A 22117-nucleotide genomic window follows, 5' to 3' on the forward strand; every position below is an offset into this window, starting at 1 on the left:
TCGGGTTACAGACTCTTCAGGTTACAGACTCCACTAACCCAGAAATAGTAGGATAGGAACTTTGCTTCAGGATGAGAACAGAAATCACGTGGCAGCGGCAGCAGGAGGCCCCATTAGCTAAAGTGGTGCTTCAGGTTAAGAACAGTTTCAGGTTAAGAACGGACCTCCAGAATGAATTAATTCTTAACCCGAGGTACCACTGTATCTTACTTTTATAAGACATCTGAAAGCAGCCCCTTTTAGGGAAGTTTTTAATGTTTGATCTTTTATCATGCTTTTAGTATTCTGTTGGGAGCCGCCCAGAATGACTGTGGAAACCCAGCCAGATGGGCAGGGTATAAATAAATTAATAATAATAATAATAATAATAATAATAATAATAATACAAATTGCATGAAGAAATTGAAAAAATGCATTATCATGGTACCAAAATACGTTTTCTTGGCTACAATAAACTAACACAGCTACCCACTTGGAAATGTTAAATATGTGGAAATTCACGCGCAAGCTTCTGAGCTACACTGGCTTCAGAGTAATCAAAAGTTGCCTCGAAGGTTTTATGTAAAACTCACCTTTTTCCCCATAAGAGGACTCCAGGCCTTTAACAACCACTCAGCAGGCAGAAGTTTAAAAGGTATAGCTTTTCCTGCTGTGGATGGAATTTTACTGCTGGAGAAAGTTTTGGTTCTTGAAATTCTGGCTGCTTTTGAATGCTCGAGTTTACATGGGGGGGGGGGGTGGTAACACCCACTTCCCACATAAACCATTTTGCACAAACCACTTCCTGACGTTTCTTCCTTGCTCCCGTATTACCATGCTTGGGGTGTTAATAGTGTTCTCCTGACAGATCATGGTCTACAACAGGAAACAGAGGCAGCCCTCTTTGAGAAAAGGGATGGCCTGTAAGAAGGGAGGACTGTTGTCTTTTCCCCTCACAAAAGCAACTTGCTTTTTTAACGGATGCCTGGACAGGAATGATCTAACAGGGCAGCAGCTCTGCCTCTCCTTCGGGGGAAAAGCTGCACCTGTAACTTTTCTGCCTGAAATATAGCTGGTAAAAGGTCAAAGCTTTCTTTGGGGAGGGGGCCAGGAGATCCTACATGGAGAGGGAAGGAAAAGAGCAGAGAAGCATCAGATCAGCTGAGGAGGAGGTCTAAAATACTCGGGTGATCAACAATAAAAGATACAACTAGCCTGCTCCATTCTTGTGCCTTAACAGCAGCTTGATCTGCAGAAACCAGCAAGTCGAGCTTTTCATATGACAGAGAGAAACACGATAACCTGATAATGCTTTTGGAATAAGCTGCTGTCCTTAAAGGTGCAGTAGCAGCGATTGGCAAACTAAAGGTGGCAGCCCTGAAAATACATTTGAATCCCCTTTGTTTTTGAACCCTGGGGTTCCCTTGCTGGTTTCTGCTGGTGCTGCTCAGTACATAATAGCAGTTTTACGGCTGCCTAAACACCAAGAATAATGGGAACTGTAATTTATCCTTCACAGAACTACAATTCCCAGCATCCTTAAACTACAGTTCCTAGGGTTCTCAGGACAGGGTCCTTGTCAGCATCCGTCTGTCTCGAGAGACAATGGAGTGCGCCTCCTGGGGGGGGGGGTGTCAAACCGCTGGAGAATAACAGCGCCTGTTGTGGCTGCAGAGACCGGTAACTTGAAACTGTTGCCTCCCACGTTATTTTTGCCCTGTTTGCCTGAATCTCTGTGGTGTTCAAGCACCTGTTTTTGTTTATGCCTTTCCCCCAGTACCAATTCCTGCTTTTCAGCCAACCAAACCCTAGCAAGAGCAAAGCTTGGAGGTTCAACGACTTTTCCTGTTCCTCTGAACGACTCTTTCATATTTTCAACAGCAGCCGGGGGATAGAATCTGAGGCAAAAACCCTTGCCTGGTTCCAAATCGCCCAATGCTTCATGTTTAGTGTGACTCACTGAATTACTTCCTTGAATCATTCTGAAATAAAAATAAAACATATATATTCTTGTTCCTCTGGACAATTCTTTAAGGTTTTCAATGGGAGCCAAGGGGGATAGCATCTGAGGCAACATACCGGCCTTCTTACAAATCGCCCAATTCCTCATAGTTAGCGCTACTTACTCTGAATCACTTCCCCGGATAATTTTTAAAAAGATGTATTACCTCTGGAGTTTGTATTTTTATTTACGAAGTACTGGCAAACCCTTAGGACTTCTCTCCAAGGTACAAGGCCAGGCCTCTTTTGTGAGGTAAAAGGAACGCAGTTGCCTCAGGCAGTGATGTTGGGGGGGAATGTTATTTATTAGCTTTTTATTTTAATTTTATTTGAAAGGGAAGGGGTGCTGCTGTTTGAATTTAGCACAAGTAGAAGCCAGTTAGATCAGACCAAAGGCTTATCTGGTCCAGCTTCCTGTTTTCCCACTGCAATTGAATAGATGCGTCTGGGAAGCCTGCAAATAGGACATCAGTTCAATAGCTAGAGACAAACCCTCCAAGTGTCCCTATTTTCCTGGGACAGTCCTGGATTTTCAGCAGCTGTCCTGGTTTCTGATTTGATCCCGGAATGTCCCTCTTTTTCTTAGAATGTCCTTATTTTCATTGGAGAAATATTGGAGGGTATGGTAGCAGGGGCGTAGGAAGGGGTGTGGCGGGCTACTGTTTGCCCCAGGTGTCATCCTAGAGGGGGGTGACAAAATGGCACACTGCAAGGGGTGGCACTTACCGCAGGGCCTGGCTTGCAGCCTGCCCGAGCCACGCGTCTCTCCTGGGAGTGACGCGGTGTGTCACAGTCCGGTTCACGGGCGATCAAAGTCCCAGCTGGGGACATTGGGACTGGGGGCAAAATGGCGGGGAGGGAGCGGGAACAGGAGCCCAGAAGCCAGGAGTCAGGAAGCCCAGAGTCCGAAGGTCAGAGAGCTGGGAGTCAAGAAGCCAAGGGTCCAAGGGTCAGGAAGCAAGAAGTCATGAAGTCAAGGGTCCGAGGATCAAGGAGCAAAACGCAGCAAGACAGGAAACATATTGCTGTGGCAAAGAGCTGAAGGGAAATGCTGACCTTATATCCCTTCCCGGTCTTGCCAGCAGGTGCTGTGAGTTACCAATTGGCCACACTTGTGTGGCCGCGCCTTGCCTCTTCAGAACAAACGTAGGAAGGCCCCAGTCCTGCAAAGTCCTACTGGTCACAGGGCCTGGCTCCTGCACGTACTCCTGACACAGTAGCTCAGGGCCCCGCACTGTCTGAAATGGCAGCATGGGGCTTGCATCTGCCAGGTAGACTCCATGGGCAGCTTGCCACACCTTCCCCCTGCGGACTACCGCAGCACGCCTGTGGGTGACACATCCCACCCCCGCTGCTCCAGGTGCCAGAGTAGCTAAGCCCCTGTATGGTAGAATGTCCCCATTTTCACTGGATAAATTTTGGAAGGTATGGAGTCATCCGCCTCCCAAGCCATCAAAAGGCAACCCTATATAGGGAAGTTTAATGTTTTGTTATGTTTTTATATATGTTGGAAGTTGCCCAGAGTGGCTGGGATAACCCAGTAAGTTGTGTGGGGTATAAATAGTAAAATTATCATTATGTAAGAGGAAGAACAAACAAGTAGTAGCTTCTTGGTGTGGAGAAAACAGAGAAATACTGCTAGGCGACAGAGGAAACTGCTCAACTCCTACTTTGCCTCTGTCTTCCAGACCCTCCAAGTGTCCCTATTTTCCAAGGACATCCCTGATTTAGAGAAGCCGTCCCGGTTTCTGATTTGATCCTGGAACGTCCCACTTTTCCTTAGGATGTCCCTATTTTTATTGGAGAAATGTTGGAGGGGATGTAGTTATCTGACCCCCGAGCTGTTTGAAGGCAATTCTGCATAGGGAAGTTTTCCAAAAAAAGTTTAATGTTTTATTATGGGATGTCCCTATTCTCATAGGAGAAATGATGGAGGGTATGCACACTGCAACTCATGACACTGCAGCACAGTGCGTGCATGCTGGGCACCCACAGTGGTGGTCCTAATTTATCTATTCCTCTTTTAAACCTCTCCGTGCTAGTAGCCTGCTTATGTCAGGAATTGTGCTTGCAGATTAAAGACCTTTCTGTGAAGTTCACTAAAAATTGCTTAAGATGCATTCGCAGGTGGTGAAATTTGGTGGACGCCTCCTTCTTCAGAAAATGAAAACTCTGAGACAGTTCCTCAAAAATATCTGAGAAATTAGAGTTCACCTCGAGGTGGAACCACAAATTACAGTCATTGAATGTATTTGGTGTCTGAAATCTGTGGACGCATCTCTCTTTTGCCACGAGAGGGCAGCATGCTTATGTTCCATTTCATCTGTAAAGCGTGGCAGAGCTTTAATGTTACCGGTACATCTAAACTTCAAAACTAAACATCAAGGGGGTGGCATGTTTGCTATTCATAGATCTGCCTTGCTCATTCATATATAAAATGTGTGTGTGTGTGTGTGTGTGTGTGTGTGTGTGTGTGTGTGTGCATGGTGCTCCAATTTTAAAAAATAAAGGTCGATCTTTAGGGATAAAAAAATGGATGTACCGTCCTATATTAGAAGCAAAAAAACATGTTTTGATGAATTGGAAGAGCCACAAAAAGATTCCATTGAGCACATGGATTTATAATATGGACAGATTAGCTACATACGAACGAATTGCATGTCGGCGCAAAATAAGAAGGGATAAATATGAAGAAATCTGGAACGAATATTAAAGCGATAAGGCGGATAGTGGTGGGAAGTAGAGGGAGGAGAGAGAGAGATGGGAAAATATTGTTTAAAAAGGTGTAGTCATAGGTATATCAGTGTATTCAAATCTGAATTGTCAAATTGTGTTATTATTGTTATTATGGTTTTTGTTGTATGTGTCTTTTGTGGTTGATGTTTGTATCGAGAAAATGATTAAACCTTTTTTTTTAAAAAAAAAAGGTAAATCTGTTTGTGGGAGCTTAATGCTCACATGTGACTCCTCAAGTGTTTTCTCTCTCTCCAAATATCATCCCCCGAAGGAATTGCTGCTCCGGTGTTTCTAAAGGCCAGGGAAATGAACTTGATTTCCAGGAGCAGGAGAGAGGAATTTCTTCTCAAATACACATTGTGGGTGGGTGGGTGGGTGGGTGAGAGAGAGAGAGAGAGAGAGAGAGAGAGAGAGAGAGTCATCAGAGCCAGAGTAAAGGCTGGAATTTGAGGTATCCTTTGTGTGCATTTCCTGCCAACCTAGCAGTTCGAAAGCACGCCAGTGCAAGTAGATAAATAGGTACCGCTCCGGCGGAAAGGTAAACGGTGTTTCCATGCGCTACTCTGGTTTGCCAGAAGTGGCTTAGTCATGCTGACCACATGACCCGGAAGCTGTACGCCGGCTCCCTCGGCCAATAAAGCGAAATGAGTGCCGCAACCCCAGAGTCGGTCACGACTGGACCTAATGGTCAGGGGTCCCTTTACTTTACCTTGTGTACATTATGAGTCCTTTTTTGCTCAAAAACTCCTCTCCTCTTCAGGCCCGTCTGACCCATAGAGGCTAGTGGTGTGGGGAGCCACAGTACCAAGTTCTGGAGGGTGCCAGGTGAGAGTCCGGGGAACACTGGATGAGCACGCTGAGTGAGTGAGAGTGCGTGCCCCGCTCCTGACGAGCGTCGGCTCGGTTTTTTTCCCTTTTAGCCTGCAGGTGCCGAATTCTGCAGGGCGCCAGAAGGCTAAAAGGGAAAAAAACCGAGCCAACGCTCAGTGGGGGTGGCGCGCACACCCTGGCTCACTCGGTGCAGGCCTGCTGGCTCGGTGTGCTGCCTGCCGTGGCCACCGCGGCATGAAGCGGCCAGCTGAGCTGGGAGTCACGGCGTCCAGCCTCCACATCTTCTCCGCTGGAGGAGCCGCCCTCCAGCCACTGCCCGCCTCCTCCAGCCCTAAAAACAGATCAAAAACTATGGGAAAGGGGGGGCAGAGGGATCTTTGCACCATGGCGCCGGATATGCTTAAGACAGCCCTGCTCCTCTTAAGATATTGTGCTATAGCAGCATAGCCTTCTACACATCTGCAGGGCTATTGTAAGAGCTCAAAATCTGCTGTGGTGATTGTATTGCAGGCTGTGGTAGAACAGCCTAAGCGACAAAGAAAATTGTGACAACTGTGAAGACTAGCAAATATGTTACTTGTGGACCAGACTCTACTTCATCAGATACAATCAGAGCTTCAGGAATCACGTGATGAGCTTACACGTTACAAAGCTTTCAAAGAAGACTGCTCATGATGACATAAATTTCACCCAGATGGTGAAACTAAAAAATTTCATTGGCTGAAAGTAGTCGATGCCTCGAACTTGTAGACAAATCTAGCCACCAGAGGGCATGGTCATGCAGTTTTTAATAGCAATGGGCAAGCTTCACATATAGAACAAGAGGTGAGTAGGGAAAGTGTCTAATTCTTACCATTGTTTTGGGTAAAAGGAGACAAATCCTATCCCACCTCACCTCCCTGTGCTCCATTGCCTCAAGTGCTTTTATCCCAACTTCCAGTTACCATCCCTGTAAAATACTCTTTTGAATTACAGTGGTGCCTGGGGTTACATATGCTTCAGGTTACATACGCTTCAGGTTACAGAAGAAGAAGAAGAAGAAGAAGAAGAAGAAGAAGAGGAGGAGGAGGAGTTTGGATTTGATATCCCGCCTTTCACTCCCTTTAAGGAGTCTCAAAGCGGCTAACATTCTCCTTTCCCTTCCTCCTCCACAACAAACACTCTGTGAGGTGAGTGGGGCTGAGAGACTTCAAAGAAGTGTGACTGGCCCAAGGTCACCCAGCAGCTGCATGTGGAGGAGCGGAGACGCGAACCCAGTTCCCCAGATTAGGAGTCTACCGCTCTTAACCACTACACCACACTGGCTCCGCTAACCCAGAAAAAGAACAGACCACCGGAACAAATTAAATACTTAACCTGAGGTACCACTGTATTTTCATTTGACACCAAAAAATTGCCCAGCTTCGGAATGAGGAATATGAGTTGGGTTTGTGCAAAGGAGTCCACATAAAAGTCCTTGCTTCTGCATTTTATGGACCTTTGACTACAGGCAGTCTGTTTTTATGAGGCTGGTGTTTGTTAGGGCTGCCATATGTCCAAACATTACAGTGGTACCTCGGGTTACAGACACTTCAGATTACAGACATTTCTGGTTACAGACTCCACTAACCCAGAAATAGTACCTCGGGTTAAGAACTTTGCTTCAGAATGAGAACAGAAATCGTGCAGCGGCGGTGCGGCGGCAGTGGGAGGCCCCATTAGCTAAAGTGGTACCTCAGGTTAAGAACAGTTTCAGGTTAAGAACGGACCTCCAGAACGAATTAAGTTCTTAACCTGAAGTACCACTGTACTGGGATTGACGTCTGGGTGGAATTTCCAAAAGGTGGTGCTTTGCCCTGGATCTTAGGCAAGTCAATCAAAAGCTCAACAACTTTCGGAGCATCCTGGTTTTTCCTTTTTGAAATATGGCAACCCTAGTGTTTTAGTGTTTGTTTTAGTGAGTTTTCCTTCCTCTATTTCTCTACACCTGTGCCTTAAGCAGCAACCCTCTGCCCTGGCTTCTGCAGCCACTTGCTGCTTTCTCTTCTGCCTCTTTCCTCTTCCCCTTTCTTTTTTCTCCTTCTGCAACTCTTGCCCATTCTCTCTGACTTTCCTCCAGATTCCTCCACTGAGGCACCCAGAGAAGGCTACACACCTCGCCTGCCACCCAGAGCAGAGGAGAGGCCTGGGGGACAAGCAGACAGGTGGGTGGATTCCTAATCCCTTTGAGCCAGAGTGGAGAGACACAATTTTTGCACCCCTAGATACACCCCTAGATACACCCCTAGATACACCCTGCTCTTGATTCACAGGTGTCAAGCAGTCCGTTCTCAGATCCCTTCTTCTGTGGCCATTTGTTGCTTTTGGAACCCAATAAGAGGAACCGAACTGTGATAGTTCAGCTGGTCTCTTCCCCTCTTTGCACCTGACCCTAACGGGAGATGCAACTGAGTGAGGTTTCCAGGGCTTGCTGTTTGAGCTGCAAGACAGGACCACTGAGCACAGTAGGCTTTCTGACCTCCCCTTCATTAAAGAAAATGCTCAAGGTGGGTCTCCTTGGCAGGTCACCTGTTCAAGGGCATCACAGCTGGAAAGGGTGGCAAGGGGAAAAGAGCTTGAAGCTTCCAAACGTTTCCAGGAAGACTGGAAGTTTGGTCTCCTCTATAATGACAGCGGCAATCCTGATCCTCTCCCTGCTCTGCAAAGGTGAGCATGACAAGGTGGATGTGTTCTTAGTCAGAAGGGAGATGGGCTCTGGAACAGGGGTAGGATGGTACTCTGATTGAAGAACCGGGTTTGCTGGCATTTGAGGGGCGGGTGCTCCTTGATTCAGCCTTGCATCTAGATTCCCAGGAGGTGATGGTGGTCAGGAATGCCTTTGCCCAGCTTAGTAGAGATGCTTGGAGAGGGCCTTCTTGGTGGCTGCTCCCAGACTTTGGAACCCCCTCCCTAGAGAAAATAGACTGGCTCCCTCCTCCTCGTCCTTCCACTAGCCGGTGAGGAACAGATTTTGGGAACTGACTGTTTTAAATGAAAGGACTGGTGCTGTGCTATTTTTATTTTGTACGTATATATTTTGTTTGTATATATAGAGAGAGACAGACAGACAGACAGTGTGTTTTTTTTTTAAAAAAATGTTTAATTGTTGCTTAATTATTGGGATTTCCCCCTGTACTTCCAACTGTTCATATTTTATCTGTAAACCACCTTGAGTCCCTGTCAGGGGGAAAAGTGGAGTATCAATAAATATATAATAATAAAAACAAGCTGGTGTGTCAGCTGTGCCCATTCCTGTGTAGACTAGGCTACAGAAATAATTCTAAACATCAGATAGTTGTTTATTTCCTTGACATCTGATGGGAGAGTGTTCCACAAGGCAGGCACCACTACCGAGAAGGCTCTCTGCCTGGTTCCCTGTAACCTCACATCTCACAGTGAGGGAACCGCCAGAAGGCCCTCGGAGCTGGACCTCAGTGTCTGGGCTGAATGATGGGGGTGGAAATGTTCCTTCAGGTATACGGGTCCGAGGCTGTTTAGGGCTTCAAAGGTCAGCACCAACACTTTGAATTGTGCTTGGAAACGTACTGGGAGCCAATGTAGGTCTTTCAAGACAATAAGTGCCTGTTTTGGGCCCTCTATATATCCTTCAGAGGCTTCCCCTCAGTTCATCCTTGTCATGCTCCAAAACTGCCACCCCTACATTCTCTGTCCCTTTATTGGCTCTACTGATGTTCATAGGGCCAATAAGGAGCTATGGAGATTACTAGGACAACTGAGAACGGTGTGTGTGTGTGTGTGTCTGACATCAGGTTCCCCTTGCCAATATCGGTTCTCTCTCTAACCTGGCAGATAGAGCTCTGATGCATCCCATGACCCCCTCAGATGCCTCCCCAAGGACTATAGGACTGTACCCTCATGTACAGAATGGGGGTGGATGGCAAACTCGAAATATCAGATAATTTTAACCCGTTAATTTCTCCCCCTTTTACTTCCTCTGGCAGGTATGGTGAGTCAGCTAAGCCCTAGCTTTACACTGACAATGCCTGCCTCTGTCTATGTGCAGAGAGGCCTCTATGTTCACCCTCCCTGCCAGTTCACCTACAACAATCAGCACCAGAACAGTTCAGAGAAGCTATTTGGTTACTGGTTTAAGAATGCGGAGACAAGACACTATCTTCCCTCTTCCAAACGCTATGTCAAAGGTGATCTTGTGGCCACCAACGATGAGAGCCGGAGAATCGACCCCTCCATCAAGAACCGTTTCCAGTTAGAAGGGAACCCAGAGCAAGGCGACTGCTCCTTCAGCATCAATGATGTCCAGTTAGAAGATGAGGGGCAATACTTCTTTAGAATTGAGAAAGGACAGGAAGTCCTCTATAGCTATGTGGATGCTTCATTTCAGCTTCTTGTGACAGGTAGGTGGGTTTTCCATTCCTCCTCTGCTTACTGCTCCTTGTTGTTCAGGGGATGGTGCAGGGCGCTCAAGCCCTAAGCCTTTTGCAGTGGACCTGGTACCTCTTGCTCCCTTAATAATTCAAATTATTTTGCTTATTAGTTGGTTAGATGCAGTGCAAAACATGATGCTGATGTAAGTCCAGTCAGGCACCATCTTGATTTACCAGAGCCAGCTGGGAATTTGCACATGCGGTTTTTATTCAAGTTTGTGTCATGTACCTGTGCCTTGCATCCCATAAGTTTCTCACAATGCCCTTGGTTCCTTGACTAGTTTGTTTTTATTTGATGCTTCGTGGTTAGAGAAAAGTCTTCTTGTATATAACTATGTCAGGTACAGCCTCGCCTCTCCCTGGAACCAGAAAGGAGAGAGAAAAATGCAAATTGGTTTGTTTGCATAAGATGCTTACTTGATTTACAGTGGTACCTCGGGTTAAGAACTTAATTCGTTCTGGAGGTCTGTTCTTAACCTGAAACTGTTCTTAACCTGAAGCACCACTTTAGCTAATGGGGCCTCCTGCTGCCACTGCTCTGCCGCTGCACGATTTCTGTTCTCATCCCGAAGCAAAGTTCTTAACCTGAGATAATATTTCTGGGTTAGCGGAGTCTGTAACCTGAAGCGTATGTAACCTGAAGTGTATGTAACCCGAGGTACCACTGTATTTTGGTTCATAGAATTGTAGGGCTGGAATTATCATGATTATGTCATGATTATGCAGAGCTCTCCATAGAGTAGAAGGGGACAGGTCTCTGCCCCTAAGTGCTTGCAATCTGTAACTCCCTGGAAGAAGGACAGCATAATGGAGTCCAGGTATCAACAGGGCAAGAAAGAATATGCATTATTTCAGTTACAGGAAGAGTAAAATGTGAGGACTAGGGGTTGGGCCAAGGACTTCAGAGAAAAGGTGGATCTGGAGGAAGCTCCCAGAGTAAGTCAAAAGAAAGAGGCTATTCTCTTCTGGGAGGCAATTCTTTTCATAAGGGACATTAAAGTGGGGAACCTGGAATTGCTGGAAAGAGGAGAGAGTGCTTGGAGACCCCATCCAAAACCTCCTGGTCAACTGAGCCCAAAACATAGATCAGCTCTCCATGGAGTCATCAGCACAGTGTGGAAGCTGGACTTTGCAAATCACCACAACACTCTGCTTAAGTGACATGGGCAAAGCTTTCACCTGCAAAATCAGGCATCCTGCATTGCAGGCTATTTGCAAGTGGACTAAACAGGACAAAAGGGTCTCACAACCTATGTTCCTAACACTATACCGCTGCTTGACTTTTGTGTGTTTAAACTCTGCTCTCGGGGGGGCTCTCTCCCTCTGGAGTGTGCAAAGCCCCATGTTTCGAATCAAGGAGCCGAGCCAATTCTTTCGTTATTTGTCCCACACATGTGAGTCACAAGGATTCATATCTTTCTTCCCACATAAGAACACTCTGCTGTTTCACATCCTATTCAAACACTATGAAGTTGGGGGGTGGGGGTGGGGGGAGGAAGGGAGCTTAGTGATTCTACAGAGGTCCCTGAGAGGTTCACCACAGTAAACCCTCTGTAACAAAAAAAAGAAAATTCTCATAAAAATTAATCAGCACCCTAGTGTGAATTTCTCCTAATAAACATATTTTTGTGTGTAATATTGACTAGTATAGTGGGTTTTTTAAAAAAATATATCTGTATTACTTTTCTGTAATACAGTGGTACCTCTGGTTATGTACTTAATTCATTCCAGAGGTCCGTTCTTAACCTGAAACTGCTCTTAACCTGAGGAACCACTTTAGCTAATGGGGCCTCCCACTGCCGCCGCACGATTTCTGTTCTCATCCTGAAGCAAAGTTCTTAACCTGAGGTATTATTTCTGGGTTAGCAGAGTCTGTAACCTGAAGTGTATGTAACCTGAAGCGTATGTAACCCGAGGTACCACTGTATATCCATTTTTCTATACCTTAGTTGGCTGGAAAGCTTCATCTCGAGGATTGAAGAAGAGTGAATTTTGAAGGGCAGCTCTGTTTCGGTTTGTGGGTTGGTTCAGAAAGTGTGAATTAGGTAGCTTCTCGTTAAAATACCAACAAAACCAATCCCCTCCCCAGCCCTAGTCCCAACAGACTCTCAAGGCATCGTCTCCTTAAAACAATCCCAGCAGCATCTTATTTACGGGACCGCCTCTCCTGGTATGCCCCGCAGAGGACTTTAAGGTCCATGAATAACCATAGTTTAGAGGTCCCGGGCCCTAAGGAAGTCAGACTATCCTCCACCAGGGCCAGGGTCTTTTCAGTGATGGCTCCGACCTGGTGGAATGCTCTGTCCCATGAGACTATGGCCCTTCAGGATTTAACCTCCTCCCGTCGGGCCTGTAAGACAGAGCTATTCCTCCCGGCCTTTAATTTGAATTCAGCCTGATCTTTTATTTCCCTTCTCTTCCCTCTCCCTCCCCTTTTATGAAGATTACCCGCTCCGAGACCCCACAGCTAATTCTGGCCTCCTCGCTGGCCCAAGTAGAGCTAATTCAGCCGGCTAGCGCTGGTGATTATCTAATGCTTATTAGATGGATTTCCCCTAAATTGATTTCTGAACTTTTAATTTTATTGTTATTCATGTTTTTATACTGTATTTTATGCTGCTTTTACAATTAAGTGTTTTAAATTTGTTGTTAGCCATCCTGAGCCTGTTTTTTGAACCAGGAAGGGTGGGGTATAAATACAAAATTATTATTATTTTATTATATAGTATAATCTCTGTGTTAGATAACATTTTCAGCATTGCTTGTTGTCATCTGCAGTGCGCCCTCTACTGCTCTGTTGCGCCATCACAGGCAGAGATTCCCTCCCTGTATATAATTAATTCTCCCTCACTCCGCCCCTTCCTTTCCAGATGTCCTTGGGCTCAGCAGCACCCAGACAAATGCCACATGTTGGCACGAACACAATGACTTCCTCTGTACCCAGTGGCGTAGCGTGGGGGGTGCAGGGGGTGCCAGCCGCACCGGGCGCAACATTTTTGGGGGCGCACTCGCAGCTCTCTGCCCCTACCTGGTTCACACACTCTCTCTCACAGTGCTGGCTGTGCGAATCCGAGCTGCCAGGTCGCCGCCCACTGTGCGGAGCGGAGAGAGAGCGAGGGAGGGACTATCTGGGGGAGGGACAGTGCAGCAAGCTTCGGGCCACGCAGGGCTCTTCCGACGGCGCCGAGCCCTTTGCGGAGGCTGCGTCGCCCGTACTTCAGAAAGCGGTGCGTGAAGTTTCCCCGCAGCGGCCAGCCGGCCCCGGAGCACGTGCAGAGCGCCGATTCCCCCTGGGCGATCCCGGCCGGCAGTCCAGTCGGCGACAGCGCCGGCGCCGCGCTCCTTCCTCCCTGCGAGCGCCCCGTCGAGGGAGGCTGGTCCTCCGTGCCAGGCGCGGCCGAGCGCGCCTGCCCGCCTCCTCCCGGCCATCGGGGGAGGGACCCAGGACGGGGAGCCACCCCGGGCGGAGGCGGAGTCGCGCAGGGGAAAGGCCGCCCGCGCTCTCCGCGGCCCTCTGCACATGCTTGAGGGCGCCGCGGCCTCACTCCTCCAACGAAAACCAGATCCAGGGAAGGAAGCCCCGCGCAGCTGAGAAAGAGGCTCCGCGAGCATGTGCAGAGCGCCCGCCTGCCCGCCGGGACTGCGAGAGAGAGCCAACGGGCAGCCGGGGGGGGGGGCAAGAGTCGCCCGGGCTCCCCGCTTCCTTCTGGAGGGGAGATGGCGCTTGCCCAACCCAAAGCAAAGTGGAGGAAGAAAGTCTCTTCCCGGCTTCGTCCCCTTCCCAATATTCGATTTTTGAAACCTGTGTCTAGGGCGGGTATAGCAGCGAAGAGCTTGGCCGCTCCTTCAAGGGGGCCCGAATCTGGAGACTGCAGGCGAAGCCTCCCCAATGCCCAAAGGGCGAGGCTGATTTTAGTACTATAAAAATCCAAGGCTCCTAGCCCACCCACCGCCAGTGGCGTAGCGTGGGGGGGTGCAGGGGGGGCCGGCCGCAACATCTGGGGGTTAGGGTTAGGGGGCGCAAATCCACGGGTTAGGGGGCGCAAATTACTTGCCTTGCCCCGGGTGCTGACAACCCACGCTACGCCACTGTCTGTACCTGCTCCCTGCACCCCAGCCCTCCAGGCCAGCTCCAGTGGCATTTGGGTGGGGAGGTCCTCAGTGGGAATGATACTAATGGGAACCTGCAGGTCTCTTCCTGGGTCCGAGGGAAGGAGGTCACCAGCTTCTTAAACTGGACAGGAACCCTAGATGGAGACCTTACCATCATCTGCCTTGGGATAAGCCCTTTTGGAAACCACACTCTGCAGTTTCTGCTAAACTCCACTACAACAGGTAATAAAGTGGACGCCAGACTTTAGAGGTTGCATCCAACTAAGTTCTACTCAGAGAAGTCCCATTGGATAGACCTAAGCTGATCAGGTCCATTAATTTTAATGGCTCCACTCTAGGTAGGGCTGGACTTGGATACAACCTTAGGAATTTTAAGGACTGCTTAAGCACAGTGGGGATTCAAATGACTATTTGTGGGTGTTGTTGTTGTTGTTTAGTTGTTTAGTTATGTCCGACTCTTCGTGACCCCATGGAACAGAGCACGCCAGGCACTCCTGTCTTCCACTGCCTCCCACGGTTTGGTCAGACTCATGTTTGTAGCTTCGAGAACACTGTCCAACCATCTCGTCCTCTGTCGTCCCCTTCTCCTTGTACCCTCAGTCTTTTCTTGTACCATCAGGGTCTTTTCCAGGGAGCCTTCTCTTCTCATGAGGTGGCCAAAGTATTGGACCCTCAGCTTCAGGATCTGTCTTTCCAGTGAGCACTCAGGGCTGATTTCCTTAAGAATGGAGAGGTTGATCTTCTTGCAGTCCATGGGACTCTCAAGTGTCTCCTCCAGCACCATAATTCAAAAGCCTAAATTCTTCAGCGATCAGCCTTCTTTATGGTCCAGCTCTCACTTCCATACATCACTACTGGGAAAACCATAGCTTTTACTATATGGACCTTTGTCGGCAAGGTGAAGTCTCTGCTTTTTAAGATGCTGTCTAGGTTTGTCATTGCTTTTCTCCCAAGAAGCAGGCGTCTTTTAATTTCGTGGCTGCTGTCACCATCTGCAGTGATCATGGGGCCCAAGAAAGTAAAATAGCTTGTCTAACTGATGTAAGGACCTTTTAATGAACACATACAGGCCACATTTGATCATCTGATTGTTGTTCATTCCTTCCTTCATTATTTTATTTGTTTCCCTCTTTTCCACAAAAGAAATCATGATCAAAGCGGCTTGTAACAACGGAAACAGGAACACAGTGGTATCTTGGTTTCCAAACTCAATCCATTCTGGAAGTCCATTTGACTTCCAAAATGTTAGCAAACCAAGGCGTGGCTTCTGAGTGGTCCCAGAAACAAGGCTGACAGTCGAAACTGATGTTCGGCTTCCAAAAAACCCGGAACACTTATTTCCAGATTTGCGGCATTTGGGAGCCGATTTGTTTGGGAGCCAAACCCTTCAGGAGCCAAGGGACCACTGTACATCTCAAAATCAAGCGTTGCAAGAGCAATTTCATAGTAAAACTGCAACATAATAGCAAATATAACAGCATATTTTAAAACCACAAAATTCCAATACTATAAATATAGCAAGATTGCATTAGCAACTTTACATCTCCTGGCAATAGGAAAAGTAACAAGAGAGCACGGCAGTTTCACCAGTTTCACTTGCAACTGTACCTTCAGCAAAAGCACAATTTCAAAGAGTCTATTTACTCAGGCTACTAAAGGTAACCCAGTTTACCTCAGGATCAAGGCATTTTTCTGGGACCCATATTAGCTTCTGCATTTGAATTGCAAATTATGTGGCTAGTTTAAGCCAGCTGGAATATTGCTTTTTAAAAAGAAGTTAAACCAGGAAAGTGAATTGGAGATAAAACGAAGGATACTGCTTCTCTGCAGGGATTCATGTGTTTATTTTGTTTATGTGTTTATTCTGTTTTGACCAGTCTTCATAAAAATAAAAATCCCAAGAGCAGTTTCTACCTCCCTCCTGTTAAATTAACAAAATACACAATAAAGCAGTAAAACATATACTGACAATCAAGTAAATAGTCCTGCCATTACAGAATCCAAACCATTAAAGAAAACTAGGGCAGGAATCCTAATATAAAACCAAACAGCACTACTCTGGCTTAAAGAGCTGTGTTTTCATGCTGTGCCATGCCTGAAACTCAACAAGGAGGGAGCCAACTGTACCCTTAGGGGAGACAGTTCCATGGATGGGGTAACACAACTGAAAAGGTCCTCTGCACATTACAGCCCCATGAGCTATGCACATCAGTGGGATCAGAGGGTCTCCTCTGTAGATCTTAAAGCACAGGCTAGCGGATAGTGAGAGAAGAGTTCCTGCAAGTATACGATACTTGCTAGAGTGCTTCTCTGGCTCTTTGGAACCAGAGCACAAACTTGGCTTTTCTATTTGTTGTGATGAGAATGAGAGTCTGAGCTTTGGGCTTCTGCACTGCCCAGGCTTCTTTGTATGGGAGAGAAGGAAGCTCAAACCTTTTGTTTGGGGCTTATAACAAAACCACAGTTTCCTGTTCAGAATATGAGGAACTGTAGTTTGTACAAACCACAATCACCAAGATCCAGATTCCTGGATGCTCTCATGGTGGTGATGGTCTATACTAGAGTCCTGGGGTTCTCTAAACATTATTGTGCTTCTCTGATCTTCTTTTCAATCTTTCTTTATCCTCACAGGAGCCCATAATGAGGGCCTGATTGTAGAGTCCGGACAATTGAACGATACTTTTCTCTTCCTGTTAGCCCTTTTCCTGATGAAGTAAGTGGTTCTTCTTCTGGCTTTGATACTTGCCTTGGCAGTCAGTTTGACTGAAAAACAAGACAGATATTGAGGAAATGACAACAGCAACAATCAGTCAATCAATTCATTACAATCAATAGGTCAGAAATAAAAAAAGTGTACTGTACACAAGAATCTCAGAGCAAAACAGAATTCCACATGCAACATAAGAGCCATCACATAAAACTACAGTAATTTCGAATTAGTCCCTGAACATGGCCGTTCATTGCTACTTGTAGAAATTTAGCTACTGCCAGTGACTTCTCTGGGTCTTAATCTTCCATTAGGTATTTAACATAAAATGGAACTGACCTCCCCACGAGTTTGGTCAGCAAAGGGACAATGGTATGCTGTTCATCTCCGGCATAGAAATTACAGAACAGGAGGACATGTTTTATAGAGTCTACTTCCCGAGTAGGTGATGCAGGTGGCATTATGGTCTAAACCAGTGTTTCCCAAACGTTTTTGGGCAACGGCACACCTGTGTACTAAAAAAAAATCTCGCGGCACACCACCATTAAAGCCCCGCCCCGTGACGTCAGCGCGCAGCGTCACGCCGGGAGGGACGCACAAAAGTGAACGTTTTTTCCCTCGGCAGCTCCTCTCAGCTGCGCTCAATCCGCCTCCGCGCAGGCTGAGGGAGGGAGGGAGGGGCGCGTGTGACCCGTCTCTGCTGGGAGACCAAACCCAGCGAGACAGAGTCGCGCGGAGGCGCCCAGGCAGCGCTGCCGGCTGCGAGGAGGAGCGCCAGGCAGCAGCAGGAGGCGCGGCCTCTCCTCGCCGCCCCCGCCCCGCCTCTCGCCGCCCAACTCGCCCGCCTCCCTCCAGGCATCTCGCGGCACACCAGCCGGTGTCTCACGGCACACTCGTGTGCCGGGGAACACCGGTTGGGAAACACTGGTCTAAACCACTGAGCCTCTTGGGCTTGCCGATCGGAAGGTCAGCGGTTCGAATCCTCATAATGAGGTGAGCTCCCGTTGCTCTGTCCCAGCTCCTGCCAACCTAGCTGTTCGAAAGCATGCCAGTGCGAGTAGATAAATAGGTACCTCTGTGGCGGGAAGCTAAACGGCATTTCTGTGCACTCTGGTATCCATCACGGTGTTCTGTTGCACCAAAAGCAGTTTAGTCATGTTGGTCACATGACCTGGAAAGCTGTCTGGACAAATGCCGGCTTCCTCGGCCTGAAAGCGAGATGAGCGCTGCAACCCCATAGTCACCTTTGACTGGACTTAACCGTCCAGGGGTCCTTTCCCTTTCCCTTTTACCTTACTTCCCGAGTACTAAAAGGGGGGAAAGGGTGCCATCGTACCTGTCCTGTAGCACAATAGCAGTAAGAATTTACCCACCCTCCTCCTCAGTCCTCAAAGCATTGTTTTCCAAGCTGGGGAAAAAAGTATAAATCAGCAGCGTATTAGCGAAATATTGGAGCACATCACCTATTGAGCTAAAATGACAAAGGTTGCAATTGTATGTTCAGTTAACTAGAGACTATGTTCTTAATTAGGGGATGTGGGTGGCGCTGTGGTGTAAACCACTGAGCCTTGGGCTTGCCGATCAGTAGGTCGGTCCCTGCTCCTGCCCACCTAGCAGTTCGAAAGCACATCAAGTGCAAGTAGATAAATAGGTACCACTCTGGTGGGAAGGTAAACGGTGTTTCCGTGCACTGCTCTGGTTTCGCTCTGGACAAATGCTGGCTCCCTCGGCCTATAGAACAAGATGAGCGCTGCAACCCCAGAGTTGTCTGAGACTGGACCTAATGGTCAGGGGTACCTTTACCTAAGGGGTACCTTTCTTAATTTGTGCTTGGATTGTTGTCACAGTTCATTGACTATGTTGTGAGCCACTTTGGATGCAAGTATGAGGGAATGGGGCATACAAATACAAACTGATGATCCACACCCGGCTCTTCTTATATTCTTAATCTCTCCATTGTATTGTTCTTTAGGGTGTTGATATGCTGTTTCTTCTTTCTGACGCTTTTTGGGATCCGAACAAGAGGAAGGTTCCACTGATGCAAGAGGTTCCAATGAAGTGCTAAGGAGGATGCATGTTTTTCCTCCGTGGGAAAGGCAATGCGATCACATGCACATGTGGCCATGCTTGAATTCTGCTGCCTCAAGGAATGACATCGTGCCAATGCAGAGAGAAGCCCCAAGGCACACATACAAGGTCACATGCACCCAAGATTAATCCGAACGAGCTGCAGCTTTGGGGGCTCATGCCTCTTAATTACAAATGTAGATTAGCTTTTCAGTTCCATATGCAGCCATGTACTAGAATAGTTTTTACCAGACTTCATGCACTCAGCTTGTAAATGTAGTGTTGGACTATTATGTGACCAGCCCACATGAGGTCAATCGAGTGCTGGATTTACGTATAAGCTAAACAAGCTATAGCTTAGGGCCCCACTCTCTTGGGGGAGCCCAAATTTTTTTTAAAGGAAAACAAAACTGGATGTACATTTCCAAAATATAAGATAAAAAAACCAAATAAAATAAAACCTACATAGAGCAACAGTGTTTTGTGTTGTGTAGGCTCCTATGATGCGAGTAATGGGCCCCGCCTGCTAGTCTGCTCCCTAAAATATCACTGGTTTGCTCGTTTCTATATATAGGGTGCCTGAATTCTGCATGTGCAAATGGCTTTAGATACCTATTAGGTCCATAAATTAGCATATAGCATATATTCAACACAAAAAACAGAGGCAATTTGCTATTGACAAAGGACAGCTAGACATATAAAGGGCCCCATTACCTTCAGTAACTTAGAGCCTCATCAAACCTAAATCCAGCCTTGGGTCATTCTGGGTACCCTGTTTTGAAGCGGGAGAATCTATCCCAAGACCCATTGCAGAATCTTTGTAACTCCCGAGTAGTTGCCGCAATACCCAGTCCCTGTTCATTGCTCATGTTACCACAAACATCTTCCCATGCTGCTCCAATATTGCCCCTTCCCACTAAACATTTACTGTTTTATCTTTTTGTAAAGTGCTTTGTGGTTTTTAACAAATGGTGTATAAATTTTATGGACTGACTGGCTGAATATATAAATAAAATCACTTTTAAAAATTAGCTCTGTAAGCAGCATTTTAATGTGTGCTATCCCCTAAATTTAATACCAGCTGTCCTGAGACAACTACCTCACTGCTTCTCAGGTGTGGACCAGCCCTGACCAAGAGAGAAGGAAACAACTGGAAAGGGGAAAGAACTGGCAGACAAGCAGAATGAAAAACACTTCCGGTCGGTGCCAGCGCTTAATGGCGGTCCTAGCCCCGAGTTCCGGGGAAGGACTGCTTCGCAAGTTCGGGTCTTACCTGCTACGGCAAGCGGGGGACCCCTAAAATCCCAGGCGCTGAAGCCTGAGAACAAGGAGACTCGGTGGGCACCTTTGCGCCCCCCGGTACCGTGAAAGCGACACCGGGAGCGAGCGCGGTGCTGAGAGTCGCTACCCAGCCTGCGAAGTGAAGCCGCGTCGCCATTAGCGGAGAGCGCCGATTCCTTCCTGAAAAGAAAATTCGGACTGAATTCCCGTGAGTAAGACTTGAAAAATAACTGGGACCCTCTAAACTTTAAAATTTGAACTAAAAACGGGGGAGATCTAAACAAAGGAAGTCTGCCTCCCCCCGACTGCATGAAAGTGAAAGCAACGGAGCTCTAAACTTGCATCCGTTTAAACCAGCTCTTTAATCAGCTAAACCGGACATTTGGACCTTTGATCTCCCCTCCAGCTAGCAGGGCAGAGGGGAGGTGAATTGGACTAATAATTGCATGATCTACTGGAAGTTAAAAATCTCTGCCGTCTCACCCATCTGAAAGCATGAAACGGTCTGCCTTTTTTTTTTTTTTTTTTTAGCACACTGAACTGACTTTTCCCTGTAAAGTGATATTTTGATACAAAGTTCCCACAGTGTCTGGCTACTCTGTAGTATAAGAAGAAATAATACAAACTGGATAACTGTGGCAGCTTAAAGCTACAAGCTTTCTAGCAATATTGATTTGGACTGTGTTAAGCTCTTGTTTTGTATTCTGGACAATCTCCCCTGTTTTTTGGTACTTGGAACATTGTTCTATGGCCATTTTGATTTGCTCCCTCTAGAGGATAAAGTAAAGTTTGCCACAGCTTGACAGTGGAACTTTCCAAGGGAGAAAATTCCCGTGGGAAGTGACCTTGACATGAGTGGCCCACAAGAAGAGATAGTCACAAGAGCTAAGACCAAGCACCATCAGCAACAACAACAGCTGCAGCAACAACAGGCAAAGAAAAGAGGATCAATTTCAGGCCCAACAACTGGAGCAGCAGGAACAGCAGGACAAGATAAAGGGACAGCCGTCTCTATGGAAGCTGTGACAGATGCGCTGCTTAAGATCAACCAAACTTTGGAGTCTTTAACAAAACAGACCTCAGAGAACACACTAAAATTAGCAGAAATTTCAGTAAGATTAAACCAGAATACAGAATCTATAAATAAACTGGTGGAGGAAAATGCCACTACGCGTCAAATTGCGGAAGATGCCAAGGCTACGGCGGGAGAGACACAGGAGAAATTAGAGCCGATTGCCAAGAAGGTCTATGAGCATGACTCAACTTTGGCCTTGTGGGACTTACAGAGGAAAGAGAGAAACTTAAAATTAAGACTGATCCCGGAGAACGAAAGAGACAACCTTGTGGAATATCTGACACGGGAGTTTGTGGATTGCTGGGACCTTGAGGAAGACGAATTCAAAATTACGACTGCTTTTAGATTGGGAAAAAAGCAAGACAGAAAGACCCCGAGAGACTGTTTGATTACATTCAGATCCAAGGAGGAAAGAGACAAAATATTAAGACTACACTTTGAAAAGGCCTTGCAAATTGGAAATTCAACTGCACAGTTCTTCAAAGACATCCCAAAACATATTTTGGATTTAAGAAACTTCTACAAGGACTTAGCTCTTCTGCTAAAGAAAAATTCCATCCGTTTCAGGTGGGAGTTCCCACAAGGACTGTCATTTGACTACAAGTTAAAGAAGGTAAAAATAAAGACAATTCAAGATAAAGAAAATTTTTTGGCAAGATATCAGGAGGAGCTACAGAAGGGGATTGTGGACGTACTTGGAGAACAGAGGAGAGCACTGGAGATCCTGAATCTCTCGACTGGACAAAAACCACCACCATCAGAAGAAGAGCAACAACTTGGAGCTGTTGGAGGAGCCTTAGAAAAATAACAAGATGGCTCTGCAATTCCTTAGTTGGAATTGTAATGGACTCAATGTGCCTTTGAGGAGAAGACAAGTATTTCACATACTGAATAGAGAACAAT

General features: G+C 46.9%; 1 protein-coding gene across 1 annotated transcript; it reads left to right on the forward strand.

The window, feature by feature from the left end:
* Positions 1-8010: 8010 nt before the first annotated feature.
* Positions 8011-19128, forward strand: LOC310712416 (sialic acid-binding Ig-like lectin 14). Its single transcript, XM_083515459.1, has 4 exons — positions 8011-8232; positions 9528-9941; positions 16716-16797; positions 18764-19128. The coding sequence occupies exons 1-4, from the start codon at positions 8064-8066 to the stop codon at positions 18828-18830; spliced, it is 732 nt and encodes a 243-aa protein (XP_083371585.1). The 5' UTR covers positions 8011-8063; the 3' UTR covers positions 18831-19128.
* The last annotated feature ends 2989 nt before the right edge of the window (positions 19129-22117 follow it).

This window comes from Podarcis liolepis, assembly GCF_965112155.1.
Source record: "Podarcis liolepis genome assembly, chromosome: 7".
NCBI classification, from domain to species: Eukaryota; Metazoa; Chordata; class Lepidosauria; order Squamata; family Lacertidae; genus Podarcis; species Podarcis liolepis.